The sequence below is a fragment of the Eleginops maclovinus genome, chromosome 19 (genome assembly GCF_036324505.1).
Source record: "Eleginops maclovinus isolate JMC-PN-2008 ecotype Puerto Natales chromosome 19, JC_Emac_rtc_rv5, whole genome shotgun sequence".
NCBI lineage: Eukaryota > Metazoa > Chordata > Actinopteri > Perciformes > Eleginopidae > Eleginops > Eleginops maclovinus.
The window spans coordinates 16,073,475-16,091,098 of record NC_086367.1 but is presented as its reverse complement, the minus strand read 5'-3'; the positions used below and the strand labels follow the sequence as shown (position 1 = coordinate 16,091,098).

Here is a 17,624-nt window from a genome sequence, read left to right as displayed (position 1 = left end):
TATGTTCCTATTGATCCTTGTACTGTCATGTTATCCTGTTCTAATCTATTCTAAATGTCACTCTAACTCAATCTGATTAAAATGGAAATAATGACAATTTGATATGACTTAACATCAAATACCAAACAAACTGAGACGGAAAACAACATATAAAGATTGTTTTTGTCAGTATGAAGTGGGAAGTGTCATCTAAAAATGAGAAAGAGGCTGCAGCAAACGTTTTTATGGTCAAAATGATAACACCAAGCTTGAGTCATGCAGTCAAGAAACACATTTCGAAAGGAAATCTGGCTCATTGTCATAGTTCATTATTATCAAAACAAAAACAAATGTTGCTTCGAATGATGATAGATGATACTTTATTGAAGACAAGAAAGACTCAATACATAGTTTAATTATCTTGAAAAACATTCAAATTATCTGGAATTCCAATGTTTTGTGGATGATACACACTATCATTTATGTTATATCGATAGTACAGAAAGAAAACATATATTTTATTCGTACATGTATAGCACAGTGGCAGGACAAAATACAGACATGATAGATGTATATCTCTTAATATTTGTTGCATCAGCTAGACTGCCAATACATTTTTAAAAAGCCTTAAAAGTGGTCGTCTAATATCACGTGTCATCACATGATCTCAGTTATTAAATTCCCAAGTGCTGAAACTGAAAGTATGGTTTTAGAGTTTTTGTATCAAACATGGGTATAATGATAATTAGAGGTACTGGTATGCACATTTTGTCACCTCACAAGTATTACACAAAATGTCCAAATATGGCTTTTAAATGGCTGTGAATTTATGATTGTTTTTTTTTTTACTTCATTTAATTCTATTTAGAATTTAGTACTCTCAGTTTGTCTGGTTGAGTTGAGATTGGCATTGGAGCGACCGGACTTCCCACACTGCCTTTTACTCCTGCACAGCATCAGTCTAAACACTTCCCTTGCCCTCTGCTTAAAGTGCTTTCCCACAATCACATACAGGAAAGGATTTAATGAGCTGTTACTGTAACCAAGGTAAGTAGCCAACTGGTTTCCAATGTCCAGCACGTACGCCCAAGTACATCCATAGACGACTTCATAATGATCCAAGGTGTCCAAGAAAATCAAAACCTGGTAGGGCAGCCAACAGAGAATAAACATAGCCAGAACAACAAGAACAAGATATGCGGCCTTGCTTTCCACACTGCCTCTGCTTCCTTTCCTCAGCTTCTGGCTGTTGCGAAGGACTTTAGTGATGTGGTAACTGCAGAAGGAAACAATAGGAACGGGGATAAGGAAGCCCACAGTGCTGACAGTCACATTGTAGCGCAGTCTCCAGCCTTCATGTGGATATTCTAGGTAGCATGCTTCAACACCCAGATGAGGGAAAAACTGTACGGAGCGAAAGAAGACAGCAGGGAAGCTGAGCAAGATCCCAGCAATCCAGATAGTGAAGCAAATCCCATGTGCCCAGAAGGCCCGTCTCTCTCTCCCATGGGTTAGGGGTCTAGTAAGTGCCAGGTACCTGTCCACACTCACAAGTGTAAGGAACAGCACACTGCAATAATAATTCATCCCAATGACAATGTTGATAAGCTGGCACATCGACTCCCCAAACCTCCAGTGGAACTTGTTGATAACGGTTGCTACCCAGAACGGCAGGCAGGAAACCATGAGAAGATCAGCTGCTGCCAGGTTGCTCAGGTATATGTCGGCCACAGTGCTGCGTCGCTTCTGGAGACAGAATACACATAGCACAAAGGAGTTCCCGATCACTCCAAAGAGGAAGATGATGGACATGTAGGCAGGCTGCATGGTGTAAACCCAGTCCCATGCATCCGTGTGGTTGCAGACAAGCTCCTCTCTCGTCTCAGTCTCCATAAGTACTGTGGCTCAATGTGAAAGGCTGTTCCACAGTAACAGCGATTTAAGAGTAAGATAAAGAGGCTGCAGTTTGAGTGAACATACAAGTATAAACCTTTCAACTGTGTCAACATAGGTAAACATTTTTCTGTTGTTGCTTTCACATCATAATGATAGTTCCAAGGTGAGAAGGAATTATAGATTTAATGGACTGTAAGTGTTTTGATGGTGGTTTATCAGTTAGAGCACACAGCACGCTCATGCCATCATAAAAAAGGGATGTCTTAGCAACAGATACTGTACCGTCACTGTAATACGTTCCTGCATGCAGTCACAAACACATACAGCATAACAACAATGTGAATTTAACTGACATCTGTTCAGATTTTGTCTAAGGGAATATATGCTTAACTAAACTAATGTGTTATCCCATTTTTCAGAAGAGTATATACACATTTTGGGACACAGCACCTAAGCTTCAAGCCTCTTGCTGGAGGTTAAATGGCAGGCTGACATTTGAGGGAACAGTGTCAACTACCATGGTATGCTACTGACGGAGTACGTACTACCTTCAAAGTTTTCCCTCACCTTTAAGCATTATACAGTTGAGTTTTATTACCTTGAAAGGATGCAATCAAGCAACCAAGACAAATTGCCAAAGTCCAGAAAGGCTGAAAGAAATACTTCAAACAGTGTATTTTTGCATGTATCTTTTCTATTTTGAGATAACTTTGTCTGCCTGCATTTTTCTGTTTCACAATATTTTCCAGCTCCGGCAATGGTGGTAAAAACAGAGTCCTAACACAGATTTCCTGTTTGGCAAGACATGCCTTAATTTAAGGAACAAGTAGGGGTGTACCCTTGCCCACAACCCACAATGAGTCAACATTGGCCAATTAAATGGTTGTGTGGTAAGAAAGTGAAATAAGACAAGCGAAGTCCATACAGCCAACAAAAAGAGGAATTTTTGTGTATCAGCACCGGCAACTCTTTGACATGATACTGTTTTAAACTCTGCAGACAATGAGTCAGACACACCAGAAAATACTTAGCAAGCAGTTGTTGGTTCTCTCTGGTTCATGTGCTCGAATCAACTTCTAAATATATTATAATGATTTACGAGACATCTGTAAAACAACATGTATTTTTATCTGGACATTTTATATTCAGGAGAACACAAATACTGGTACTATTATCATTTGTGGTTATTATATATACAAGACAAGATATGTTAACTGTATGTAAAATAAATCATTTTACAGCTCCAGGCTGATATATATCATATGTTTAAGATACAGATGTTTGTGAATGTTTTCAAACAAGCTGAAGTTTAATTCTTGTAGTTCAACTGTTATAAATTGAAAAAACAATTAATTTAAGACCTTTTATGTCCATGCACATATAACTCCATTTCTTTTTATGTAGTACAGTGATTTTGAATGTAGTATTTTACACCAATGTCTTCAGTGTAGCGGAAAGGTTTGATGAACGTGAGGAGTCAGAGTTGGGTCTTTTTCTGATTCTCCAATGCTGGAAGAGTTCACAGACTTTTTTACGGAAGTTCTTTCCTACAATGACATACAGAATAGGGTTGAAAACACTGTTGAAGAAGGCTAAATAGGTGGAGATCTGATTGCAGATTTCTAGGACAGCCTCAAGGTGACATCCTCCGAGGATTTCAGCTCTTAAGAGAACATCTAGTGTGGTGACCAAGTGAAATGGCACCCAGCAGATGAGGAATGCCAGGAGGACGGCCAGCATCAAATTGGTGGCCTTCTGCTCCGTGTTCTGAGCATTGAGCCTCTCTATTGCCTGGATCTTTAAAGCCTGAATAATTTTGATAGTACAGAACAAGATAAACAAAATGGGGATGATGAAGCTAAATACTATCAAAATCCCATCAAAGAACAGCCCTGCAGTCATATTTGGGTATTCCAGAAAACATGCATTTGCATTATACTCAGGGAAATATTTCACTTTCCTAAAGACAATTGTGGGTACACTCAAAAGCAAGCTAAAACCCCACATCAGCAGACAGCCCAGTTTGGCATATTTTGGCCGACGCATTCTGGCATGGGACATTGTATGAACAAGTGCCACATAGCGATCTATGCTAATCAAAACGAGGAAGTAGATGCTGCTGTAGGCGTTTATCTTAATGCCCAGGTTGACAACTTTGCACATGAACAGACCAAAAGGCCAATTGAAACCATTGGATATGTAAACAGCCCAAAAGGGCAAACAGGACACCAGGACAAGGTCAGCAGCCGCCAGGTTGCTCAGGTAGATCTCAGCCACGGTGCAGGCCTTCTTGTGGAAGCAGAAAACCCCCAGGACAAACACGTTGAACACAATCCCCAGCACAGTGATAATGAGGATATACACCGGCTGGCTGGTGTGGAGCCACTCCCAGTCGTACAGTTGAGGACATTCTGTGACATTGGTGTTGTTTTGGTCTCCATTGAAAGCTGTGGTGCTGAGGAATGGGACGCTGTGGAAAAAAACGCAATTAAACATTGTTATTAATACAAATGTTTAGATGTCTTAAATACAATTTTTGGAGTTCGATGCGATGATCAATACTTCTGTCATGACAGTAAATATGTAGCTAGTGAGACTATCTTAGAGAAAAGACTGAATGCCGTGGGAATTAACGGTCCAAAGGTAACAACATTCGCTGTATGATTTGTTTGTTGGGAAATGGTCATAGGGTCATCCCTTGAGCTTCATTACTTCCAAGCTGTGTGGGCATTGTACGACACAAAAATAATATAAACAACCACTGAAATATGAAAGACACCGCTGAGCTCTTAGATCTCTTCCAACTTAATCATAACACAGAGCACGATTTTTAAATATCCATCCCCTCACTATACATCTAACTGCTGGTAGAACTACTAATCACTGCATTGTAATCTGTAAATGCTCCATCAGCAGTCCTGCAGCCACCCATCAATCGATTAGTATCTTCATTGTTTTTGCATCTAAATTGCGTAGTACAATGGTCACCATGTTCAAATAATGAGCAACATGCTGGGCTCTGTTCATCCTAATTTCCCCCGGGGGTAATTTTACTTTGCTCTGCACAATATGAGATAGGCTATCATCTTTGTCATCTGGGAGTCTGTTTTGCACTGAACCTTTACATCAAAGTCAACTGTTTTTTTAATGATACTCACATGAAATAGTTTGTACCATTATTGAAAATCAATCAAAATAGAGCTACAATTTCAGATCGTAGGTCTACATTTTTTTTTTCCACGATTGTTTTTATTGTTTTGATTACTGAACAGTATGTAGAAGGTACTAGCTCTGTGGCATGTCCAGTCAACTTTTGCAAAGCGCCAAATGTTTGTCGTTAAATGTTTGTTAAATGTTCAAATGTTTTCTATAGTATATCGTTTTAAACTTAAGGGCAAAATTCGAGCTCAGATAATCAATGCAATACATTTTTCTCTTCATTCAATTTTCATTTCCATCAACGCATTGTAAATTGATACTTTTAGTGTATCGTCATAGTGAAAAGAAAGATATAAATAAACTAATTGTAACCAAAAGAGAGGGGGGTTACTGCTCACTGCCAGGTAAGCTAAATGAATGAGACGTTAAGTGAGTTTTGGATGTATTTTCCTGTATTTTTTACCATTATGTATCAAGATATTTTGTTATTCAACAAGTCTTGATAAAGAAGTAGAATAAATCCGAAAATGTCAACACAAAACAACTTTTACAGTGGTTTGACATTGAAAACGTAGATATCTTCATGAAAAAAGGATAATGTTTATATATATTTGACAATATATAACTTAAAAAAGGTTATAAATACCTTGTCGGTTGAAAAGTCATTGCTCCTGAGTCTTAAGTCCAGATATGAAACTTCCAGATGCCGCTACTGCTCCAGTAACCCTCCCTTATCCTCCTCTGTCTGTGACTGACTCGCTCTCTTATAGAAAACTGTAATTAAAAGGATGTCAGCCAACTTCAGTCTGCTTTCTCTCTCTCCTGTTTGTCTCCTGCCCTCGTCATCACATACAGCATGTCTGTGTGTTAGTCATCCGGCACGTCTAGTTCGTTTTTTTTTATTATTGCTTGATGTTTTTCATTGTATAAATATTTTTTAGTTCCTGTAACCACTTGAGCTGGAAGTTAAACTTTCAAAGTAGGAGGATATTTGAAAATTTCAGTATATACACCAAAATCCATTGCATAGACATTTCACTTGTGATCATGGTGGTGTTATTCTCTCAGCATCAAAGTCCAATTTGTTTTTGCTTGGACTATGATGAAAGCCTTTGAATTAATATGTTCATGCACTGATTACTGTGAATCCAGAACCTGCACTGCATTGCGTTTGTTGCAAGACCATTATTACAGGTTGGTTTGAACGTTTTTAATGGCTTTAGAAAGGCGTAATGATAGGCTTTATGGTTACTGTTGTTATTTATATAATATATTTGTTTGTTGTATTTCATTAAAGTCATTTTCAAGAACAGATAATTGTGTCAAGAAACAAATGTTATAATGGTGATAAACAATGAAAATAATGTGCACTGAACCGTGCTTCTAGACCATGATCATGTCAACCCTTTCAAGCTCCCCTCCCAGGTTAAGCATTAGGCTTCTACAAAACACTTGAAAACCATGGCCAACATTTCCCCTCATGTGTCCGCTTGCCCTTGCCCTGCACATTGCAAGTTTGGCATGAGAAAGTGATTTTAGTTGCCAAAGGGTTGACTTAACCAAAACAACAGGGTAGGACTTATAATGGCTGCCATTGTGGTTTAGGATTTTTTTCCACATGCTCTTCTATTGCTTTAATCAGCGGTGTTAGGCATTGGGTACAAAAGGGTGAATAGGAAAGTTGCACAATCCAAAAAAGCAAGTTTTCCCGTTTGTTGTCTACTTCTAGACCCTGGAGGACCCAGTCCGTTCCGTTATGTTATGTAATATTGACCCCTTACTAAACTACATGTATAATTGACTGATTCGATTTTCTATGCTGCGTGTGTATGTGTGTGTGCAGGAAGATTGACTGTTGACTCAATCATCAAGCCTGTGATTATCAGCTTGTATCTGAGGGCTGACATCTTCATCTATCTCAGAGCCAGCATTTGGGAAAAACAACATGGCCATTTGAGGGACATTAAGATCTCACAGTGCAGCTAAATAGGGAGAATTCATTTTAACCCAAAGGCCATTTTCAAGTTAGCATTGATTAGAATAGATAATGGGGATTAAAGGTAGCCAATAATGTGTGAAAACTGATCTGTTGTGTCACATTCATATGATTAGCGTGCAGTAAATGCATGACCATGACTGGTCATGCAAAAAAGAAATGTTGCAATGATAATGATTCAGTTATGCCTCTTCCTGTTGGTCCTTAAAACACACAGACATGGAAGAAGACCTTCATGCTTTTCCGTAATGTAAGTGTAACTGTTATTAAGACACATGGACCCTTAACTGTGTTTGAGTGAAAGGAAAATGTGACTGATAACCTTGAAGTGACCTCCAGTAAGAGGGGAGCCCATAGCTTTGGCAGCGGCTGAAGCAGAATCCAGTTGTTGCTGGCGCCATTCTGACATCGTTCTCTCACCCACCATTAGTTTTCCAAGACAGCTTAGGCTGTCAAACATAGAATCTAATAACAGCACAGTCATGAGACTTCCTGGTGTTTCAACAGAGATATTGTTTCCTCATTTTGTCTTGCTCCCGTTTCCTCTTTTTAGATATAATAAGAGTCAAAATCCTATGTATCACTGGACAGATGTTTTTATACACTTGTTTAATGGATTTTGTCTGTGTAATTCTGACAGTGCTGTGCATTATTGACTTCCCACTCATGACTCTTGGACAATACATTTCCTTGGAATAAAATACAATAGATGGAAATTGGATGTCCAAACACAAGTACAAGTGTTGTTATGCAACACCCATGCTCCAAACAATGGAAGTCTTTAAATGACCAGGGTTGATATGATAGATGTTTTAATATCTACATTGATATCAATTGTTATTTTAGGTGCTGACTCTCAGGCTTCCTCTTTCCAATAAGCTCAGGTTTGGTCATGTTTTCTTTCTGAATGTTGTTCTGTCTCTGTATTGCTTTTTTGTGGTGGTTGTTCAAGACTGTCAATGTCCTAATCTAGACATATTGACATGAATAGCTTTAATCAATAAAGCTATGTTTGTGTTTATATAGAGAGACATGGAAAAATGTTTTTTCTGGGCCTCTCATTTCCCATTTAATAAACAAAATATTCGCAATCTATTTCCCATATCACTGCATATCCCAAGATAATAAAAAACCTTGATTCAAAAATAAATTAGGGGGTCGGCAGTGGCTCAGTCAGTAGGGACTTGGTCTTGGGACCGAAGGGTCGCCGGTTCACGTCCCGATCGGACCAAAAAAAATAAATAAAATATGGAGTGAGCCGGTAGCTGGAAAGGTGCCAGTTCTCCTCCTAGGCCACTGCCAAGGTGCCCTTGAGCAAGTAACCTAACCTCTATCTGCTCCCTTGGCGCCGGGTACCTGGCTGCCTCCCTGCTCTGCCACCTCTCCTCTGCATGTGGTTGTGTGTGCATGTATATCCTCTGTGTGTTTAATGTGTGTCAACACAACAGAGTAGAGAAAGCAATTTCCCTGTAAGGGATTAATAAAGTATGTCTTCTTCTTCTTCTTCTTCTAAACATGAAAGCTTTTTGTGACATGTTTTGTGATTTTGTATTGATTTGTATGTTCCTTTGATTCAATATGTTTCTCTATACCTTAGATGCTAAATATGTGGATATGTATTGATATGTGAATCGCTATGACAGCATTTGGCTGAATTCTTTTCGACCAGGTTGAAACTATTTCAACTAAAGATAATTATCAAAATGAGTTCCTTTTGGTACTGCTTGCAATTATTCACAAAGGTAATTGTACAAACTTCCAGGGAAAAAGAGATAAACCCCTCTATAAAATGTCCCGCAACAACATTTTATTCATTGTTTAGTTTTTTAGAGAATGTTCTGTTCTGTTCTGTCTTTGCTCTTTGGCTTGTGATGATGATCACCACGAAACACGCCATCTTAAACCTTAGCAAATAAAAACGTAATTGCGTGTAAAAAGTGAGGCGATTTTGTAAAGTTAGTGGGCCCTTTGGCACAATGTCCACATATCTCATTTATTAGATATAACAGCCTTAAACGTAAGCCTAATATTAGTAATTTAAGCCTCCACCCTGTGCTAATCCTTTATATAGACACACTCAATATATTCTCCCAATAAATAACTGTTTCAGAGTAGACTCTAAAGTAATTTATTATACAAAACTGAAAGGTTCTTGAGTATCTTGACAACAGACTACAAGTCTGTCCGCTGCTGTTAGTTATGTCTCAGTAGTGTGTAATGAGGTATAAAACTAATGTCTGGACGAGGGGGCGGCCATGCTCATGCTCCTCTAAAAGAAAATACTCAGCTCATTTCCTGTCTCCTTCTGCCTGTCTGCTTAAGGTTTTTTCCAGGCTGTGAGCTCCATAACATGGAGCTGATTCCGCCCCCGTTCCCTCTTTCATAACTCCTCACTGATTTAAAGCCAGCCCTCGTTGTGTAGTGTATATATATTGTTTTCACAGCTGTCAGCTACAATCGGGGCCTTTAAACGGGGAGGGAATGAGACCTCATAAGAGATGGAATCGTACCAACTCCAGGGACTGATGCTGGGAGTGGACCCGGGCGGGCTAGGCTCATGTCTGAAACCACTAATACACTAATGCAGCCAGCCATTGAACAATCAGCCATTTAAAACAAAAAGTACAATTCAACTCCTGCTTCTAATAATGTGTGTCTGACTGCTCACATTTTCCTGGCATAAAATACACAGCCCAACCAAGATTGCTTCACTTACTGTTATACAGACAGGGACTTTTAACAGGCTGAGACAGGATTTGGATAGTGATCTGTGTCTACATTCATATTTTCATATCTTAGATTCCAAATGGTTGATGTATTATTTCAATCTTTCTTTGAAATAAATGCAACCTAAAATCAACACATCATATTGGAAGTTAATAAAAAGGGATTCAATTTCAAATCCCTCAACATTAAGAAACCAGATGTTATAAACATCAGGTGGGTGCAGTCCAAACATCGGTTGTCTGACTTAGTCTTGTTTTCATTCTGTGATACGAACGTCAGAACGAATAGAAAAAATACTTGAGCAATGCCAGAAAATCTACCATTTATGGTAAACTAAACATGTTTGTCAGCAATGACCGAGCTGAGAGTTGGGAGAATAATGAAGTAGTTTATAGAGGAACTGACTGAGGGACACTAAGTGCGAGAAAGCCACTTGATTGGGAATGAATATTTGATTATTATGGCTCCAGTAGAGTGGTTGGTTGTGGTTATGACTCTGAATGATTTTATTGGACTACACAACTTCTAAGTGAGGATAAACTTTTTCCACATCTGTGAGTGATATTGAGAAATTAGAGTTGTTTCCAATCTGGTCTATGCATCAGTCCAAATGCTGCATAAAAAAGCACAATAGAAGCTATTTGTAATACAAGATGTCAGCTCAATTAAATGAAATGCAATGTGACAGACAGACACACACAGACAGCTCTAAAATATCATGTCTTTTCACTCTGATGCCTACTGACAGACTACAAATGTTTGCCTCAGAGGGGCAAAACAGAAGACTGCTTATGAGACTGCATTACTTTTGACAGTACAGTGATACTTAAAAAGAGGATTGCTTCGACACATCACAATTGTGTCTCCTGCTTGAAACATCTTCAATCTAAAAAGAAAACCTTTTTGAAAACATAGAGACATGTGTTTTCAAACATTTTTAAACCTTAATTTAATTGATTTGCTTCTAGATACAAAGTCATTATATGTTGTTAAAACACATCAATTGAATAACAATGTATTTGAATTACATTTTATGTCCAAATAAAAGGCTGTATAGGCTGAGATAGGTAGGGAAAGAAATGCCCACATGTCCCTCACACCACACACGTAATCCATTTCCTTCAACTTGTTCCTTCCAGCTGGCGCAACACACAGCTCAATGAACATCATGAACTGATAAATCACCCATATTATCTTAACAAAGCAATGTCTGTGCAATATCCCTGCAACAAAGAAAGGATCTATTCTACTAAAACACATATACTCCATGGATCCTTAGGTATACAACGTAGTTTAAATATAAAAACAACAGTCAAAGCATACTGTTGCACATTTAAGTACTATTTGACACAAATCTATACTATTTGATTTAAAGCATTAATTGTGTTAGTTACGCCATCAGACACAAGTGTGAGTATATTTAAAATACAATTCTGGCACAGTTAACAGTTTCTTATGCACTGTAAATAATGTTTACCCTCATCATCCTTGATGTAGCGTCTGAAAATATTATTGACATAGAGCCCTCTACTGGACGAATTATAAAGTGTTGTGAGCCTTGGAAATATATAGACAACATACTTAGTGTGCAGACTGTCAGCCCTCCACTTTTTTTCAACACAGGACCAATACAACATGTATGAAAATAACTATTGAAGACTTAGCACACACATTATGTCCATGTGAGTGTCATAAGATCTGTCATTTTTCTGATACTGAAATTTGAGGTTTGTGAGGATGTGACCTTGCTGATTTTTGACCAAAAGTTACCTTATCTGATCTGCATAAAATATGCTAAAATACACCATAATATTAAGCAGTTATTCAAGTAAATTGACTCAAGTGTTGTACCAAACTGCTTTTTTGTAACTTCGTAATTATAGTACAATTATTCCCTCTGATTTGTCGTACAGTAGAAGTAAACATCACCTCAAAATGTACTTAAGTTTTTTACTTAGGTACATTTCCTATCCACCACTGAGAAAATATAATATTCAAACACTGACATGGGCTATTCTTTACAACAGATACCTTTGAAGCTCAGTTGTGGTTATTATACTTGTGAACCTTTACTTCATTTGAAAGAAAGACTTTTACTTTTAACTTGGACTCCTCATGACATTAGGTTAACGTTGGGATAGTCAATGACTGTCCTTTGTCCCAAATATGTTTCCACTTTACTATTCTAGTAACACTTTAATTGAGAAGAATCCCTTAAACAATTTGCTGACTTTAAGTTGCACTGAAATAACCTTTCAGTTCTCATGAAACATAAATTACAAGGTAGGAATACAAATTGCAGGAAAGAGTTGCCTTGGCACACTTGCCGATGTTTCAGAGTGATTCAGAGATGACAAGGTTCGATCAATCTCTGATCTGCTCTGAGAGAACACCTGTCACGCATAATTTACAAAACAGGGAACTGGACCTGAGGTTTTCATTGTTAATCCCAATCCTTTCCTTTCCTATTTTATAACTTTGTTGCTCTTCTAAATCATCCTGTCATTTCCTGTTAGTCACTGCATCCGTCTATCTGTCTCTTTACTTAACTCACTCCGTGTTCAATGGATCCCTCAATACCCCCACCCGCTGTGGTTTCCACTTTAATTTTGGCCAGCAACCGGGTAAGGGAGACTCAACTGTGACTGCCAATCAGGCAGCTGGAGTGATACATGTCAGTCTCCATGGTGACAGCCTGCATAATCGGCATGCTGATATTCATTTTTATTATAGTGACAGAGTTTTGGCTGTGGTTTTCTGAGGTATTGGCATCTTATCTCTAGAAATCCTCCAGTACTTCCTGTCCAGGTCGTTGATTGAGCATGAAACTTTGTCTGGACATCGTACTGACTTACCCCTGACTTCATCCTCATCCCCATCTTTACCACAAACAAAAGGTTGAAGGTTTTAATTTCTTTTAGTAAAAACTGATGACTGGATTGATGTTATATTATTTATTGAAGCATGGGGATTAGAAAAAGGTTAGCAAACCTTGAGATGCCCACTGAATCTTCTGGGTATCCTGCCAGACCTGCTGGACCAAACGCATCAGAGAATAAGGCGTCAGAAACTGTTTCAGTGACCTGGATCCATCGTGGCATCCTGGATCAAGCTATTTGCTCTTGGCAGCCGGATTGCAACAGTTTTACACTTTATGGTAGAGACTTTGCTAAGGGCACAGGTGGGCAGGGCTATAGCCATCTTGTTAAAATGGCAGTTTCTTCATAAATTGTTTCTAAGGTTGTTTTCAGAACGAGAGAGATACACTGTCCTTCTTCCATGAGAGAGAGAGAGAGAGAGAGAGAGAGAGAGAGAGAGAGAGAGAGAGAGAGAGAGAGAGAGAGAGAGAGAGAGAGAGAGACAGAGAGAGAGAGAGAGAGAGCGATACTAAATCAAGAGAATAGGGTGCCTTGGATGGCGGGTGATGCTGAGCTCCCATCATGGAGTAACAATAATGAAGCATTTTCACTGAGACTGCTGTAGCATCAGAGGGTGGTGGAGCCCTTGGGATTGCAATAAAGACTCTATGTTCTCAGCAAAACTTGCCACACTATTTACGATCCCATGCAATTGAAGCTAGAATGGAAAACGTAATGCAGCAGTGAAATAGATATTATTACTCCTACATTTCGGCTGCTGCTTCTGTCCAAACAAATGGCAACTAGACTTAATAAATCAGCGGGGAAGCAATTATTTCAATTATGACTCTGTATTGGAGAGCAATTAACAAATTAAATCTTACTGAGGATGCACATCATCAGTTAACAACTCACAGGGTTTATTATCTTGTTTAATCGTTCTGCTTCGTCGGAGCAGAAGGTGAGCCCCTCATCAAAAGTAATTAGCTGTATTGACAAGTATCTGTAATGACCAGCCTCATTAAAGGGTGTCTTTGTGCGTGACAAATAAAAGGTTGAAAGAAGAAAAACCAAAGAAAGACGCAAGCTGAATTAATGACCAGGAATGGTTGCCACAAGCCAAAGGTGCTGTCCAAATCCATTATAGCCTGCTGTTGCCATGGTAGCAGCCCACCTAAAATAATTTGTATAACTATCCGTTCTCCCGCTTGTATGTTACCACGAGGCAAACAATGCCAGCTGGTGAAGTCTCTGTAAAAATCTCTGTTAGTGTGTTGACAGCTGTCAGTACCTCAAGTCTTCATCGAATCAGATCAAGGAATGAAACTCCATCCTGCTTGTGCACTCAAGCAGTTACCATCAAAAACATCTATCATTGTAATGTTACAGTCGATTACAGATGATGCAAACACAGCATAATTCACGTTACGCTCTGATTACTCGTGCCAAACCAATGCCTCTTTTGATCAGAGATTGTGTCATAAAGAAGTGGGAGGCTGTTATGATCTTTCCTATTCTTGGAAAGTAACCTTCAACAGGAAACACTGTGAGCAAAAGCCCATTAGTGATCCGATTACCTAATCCCATGAGTCAGACAACCAAATTATTCAACTTGAAGCAAACTAATGAATCCCTATTATCCTCCCTCTGTTGTGGTCTGCTGCTATTAGCTCACTAACCTGGGGACAGCCATTACACTTTTGACCCCAGGTCCCTGCTGCACAATCAATCCCATATCATGATGCGCTGACTGCTGGGAACATCATTTAAAAAAAATAATACTCTGTGACTAATGCATCAGGTGAGGTGCAGAAGTTAGAAAACTCTCAAATCATGTTAAGGCCTGAAGATCCTTTGCCAACTTTCCAGAGTCTGGTCCAGTTTTTTTAAATTTTGAAACTGCACTGTAAGTAGCTCTGTCAGGTTCCCATGCTAAAACGATTGCATAGTATCTAAGAATGTGGGAAAAGTTTGAAGCGCCCAAAATACAGAGTAGGAAAGATTTCCCCTCAGCCATACTGGCACCTAAAAAACATCTTTATGCATGCATATGATTGGCTGCAGACTAACACCTTCTCAAAACGGCATCTGCACCAATTGAATGTAACCTAACCCATACTTTAGCATTTATAAACACTGTACAGACATCTAATCATGGTTTATACCAAGCTATTATGTTTTTCCAATTATGACGTCTCCTGTGAAAACATATTTCTTATACTGTAAATATAACTGTTTTGATTATTGATCAAGAAATCTTTGTACATTTACCAACCATTCATTGATAGAGCTGCTCTGGTGATCTGGCGTTCTGAATTTTAAATGAATGATGGTTAAGTTCATGTCCTCTCATGAGGTGGTTGAGAAAATTGTCTCCAAAGTTGGTTACACAAAAAAAATTGTCAAATTGAAACTAATAAGTATACAAAAAGCTAAAATAATGTTGTGTATTTTGTGTATTTTCCTGCATGATTCTGTTGATGATATTGAGAGGCTCCAGTATCACTCACTTTCTCACACACCCACAGACTGTGAGCTTGCACGCTGTAACACACATCCTCTCCTCCCTCTCAATTTACTGATGCAGCGCTTTGTCACAAACAGCAACGAGCTGTTATGGACATATTTATGTGACACATTATATACTGTAGATGTTAATTTGAAGCCTTTGTCTAGGCACAGGATAAGTATAGAACCATACTGTATGTTCTCATGTGTCTCTGTAGTGACAGTTTGACAAGATGTGTCTAAGCGGCTTGGCATATATTAGCATACCCTGCACCTCATCACCAAGCTGTCACTCTCGGCTGGACAGGAGTTAGGAGTTAGAAGTGTTACATCCTGCAAGACTCGAGGGCAACAGAGGAGGAGAGACAACCTTTCCTTACATTCTCCTGTTCCTTACCCTGTCCCTCCCCCTCATTTCTTCATACTTTTCAGATTGATTAATCTCTTCCTGGCTTTAAATTAATGACACTATCTATTATTCACAGGCAAAACTGGCTTCATCTCGTGCAGACCTTATAAATGAAATCTAATAATTACCATGCATTAGCATAGATTAGCCAAGGCAAGGTCAATCGTTATCTATTTCATCTTTCTCTTCCTGAGGGATTCATTGAGACTCCCATAACTAAAGGAGCAGGGGACTGTGGCAAGGCCCTGTAGACTTGTATATTCTTCTGCCAATTGAGTCCCATGATTGGAATATGAGAAAAGAAACAAGAAAAGCAAACACAATGTAAAGGTTGTTAGATGTTCGTGTTGAGCTGTCTTCTTGCACAGCTACTGTATATCTCGTCTGCGGGGAGGATCAGAATGGAGGATGGAAATTTGTGGCACTTAAAAGATTAAGCTGCCTTTTTTTTTCCAGTGTTGAAAGGGCTGATTCAGTCTGTAAGGTGGTGTAAAAGGTTAAGCAGTACAGTTTAAGGGAATTATGAATGAGCTTTCTAAATGTTTTTGACATTACTTCTCCCCAGGGTGACATTTGCAGTCACTGACTGATTAGAGTGAGCCATTCTGGATATGATTGTTTCTGTTATAAAAGCACCTCTGATGCTGCGGATCAAGTCACGGATCACATCATATAAATGTTGGATTACTTTATCATTCCTCCAGTCATTTTGAATGGCAGTGGATCCGAAACTTGAAGGAGGAATGTAAAGACTACACCCATTTAAAGTACAAAAGCATTTCTGTTTGGTAGAAAAAAAACATCTTATCTTCTTTCAACATGTAGAGGTTTTTAATCACGCCGTCAGCAATGAAGTATCTCAAGAACTGCTGGGTTGATTGCCATATAAACCATTGATGTTTCCCCATGGTTCCCCAGGAAACCGATGGACTGTCTGGATACTCCAGGTAGGGAATGAGGCCTTACCCCAAGTGAAGGAGTTCAGGTATCTCAGGGTCTTGTTCTCGAGTGAGGGAACAATGGAGCGTGAGATGGGCCGGAGAATCGGAGCAGCGGGAGCGGTACTGCAGTCGCTTTACCGCACCGTTGTGACGAAAAGAGCGTTGAGCCAGAAGGCAAAGCTCTCTGTCTATCTACCAGGCCATTTTCGTTCCTACCCTCACCTATGGTCGTGAAGGATGGGTCATGACCGAAAGAACGAGATCGCGGATACAAGCGGCCGAAATGGGATTTCTCCGCAGGGTGGCTGGCATCTCCCCTAAGGATAAGGTGAGAAGTTCAGTCATCCGGGAGGGACTCGGAGTAGAACCGCCACTACTTCGCGTTGAAAGGAGCCAGTTGAGGTTGTTCGGGCACTTAGTGAGGATGCCACCTGAGCGCCTCCCTAGGGAGGTGTTCCAGGCACGTCCAGCTGGGAAGAGACCGAGGGGTAGACCTAGGACCAGGTGGAGGGATTATATCTCTTCTCTGGCCTGGGAGCACATTGGAATCCCCCAGTCAGAGCTGGCTGATGTGACCAGGGAAAGAGAAGTTTGGAGCTCTCTGCTGGACCTGTTACCTCCGCGACCCTGACGGATATTCGGGAGAAGATGGAAGGATGGATGGTTTCCCGGAGGATGAATCCTGATCGCTACTCCTGCAGGTTGACGTGTTTAGTTTCTAGTTAAAATGTTGTGGGATTGCCATAAAATACCCATGGTGCACATCGACCGAAGCCTTTTAATGAATGATGACTTTAGTGATCCCGACTTTTTCTTTGGGACCACTTATTCCGTGAAACATCTCAACATACAGTACCTCCTGGATTCTTAGAAACGTTGTTGCCTGTAACCATAACCTTTATCCATTTAGTCAAGTATTACCACAGATGTATAATAATTAATTAATTTAATTTAGTTGTTGCAGTAAGCTGATAAGCTCACTTCAAGTAAAATCATTTTGGCTATAAGGATTTCAGACGGTAGGATATTAACTGCATTTAGAAAACCCCATAGCATTTCTTTTTGCACATAACCTTTCTATTATTTGTCAAGACAATCTTGCATTCTTTTAATATTGTAGGATTTTTGGAGTGTAGGAGTGTCTTCACTTC

General features: G+C 39.4%; 2 protein-coding genes across 2 annotated transcripts; both read right to left on the bottom strand.

The window, feature by feature from the left end:
• Positions 1-426: 426 nt before the first annotated feature.
• LOC134880948 (B2 bradykinin receptor-like) lies at positions 427-2,746 on the bottom strand. The gene has a single exon (XM_063907995.1). The coding sequence runs from the start codon at positions 1,870-1,872 to the stop codon at positions 844-846; it is 1,029 nt and encodes a 342-aa protein (XP_063764065.1). The 5' UTR covers positions 1,873-2,746; the 3' UTR covers positions 427-843.
• Positions 2,747-2,984: 238 nt separating this feature from the next.
• bdkrb2 (bradykinin receptor B2) lies at positions 2,985-5,844 on the bottom strand. The gene is made up of 2 exons (XM_063907994.1): positions 5,681-5,844; positions 2,985-4,345 (listed from the first exon to the last, which is right to left on the bottom strand). Exons 1-2 carry the CDS (start codon positions 5,698-5,700, stop codon positions 3,304-3,306), a joined length of 1,062 nt encoding a protein of 353 aa, XP_063764064.1. The 5' UTR covers positions 5,701-5,844; the 3' UTR covers positions 2,985-3,303.
• Positions 5,845-17,624: the final 11,780 nt, after the last annotated feature.

What these genes read in the sequence shown, in the direction of transcription:
- LOC134880948 (XM_063907995.1), bottom strand. Translation starts at nt 1,872, where the DNA reads ATGGAGACTGAGACGAGAGAGGAGCTTGTCTGCAACCACACGGATGCA.
- bdkrb2 (XM_063907994.1), bottom strand. Translation starts at nt 5,700, where the DNA reads ATGACTTTTCAACCGACAAG. An exon ending in ATGACTTTTCAACCGACAAG is followed by an intron (nt 4,346 to 5,680) that starts GTATTTATAACC and finishes TTTTTTCCACAG; the next exon opens with CGTCCCATTCCTCAGCACCA.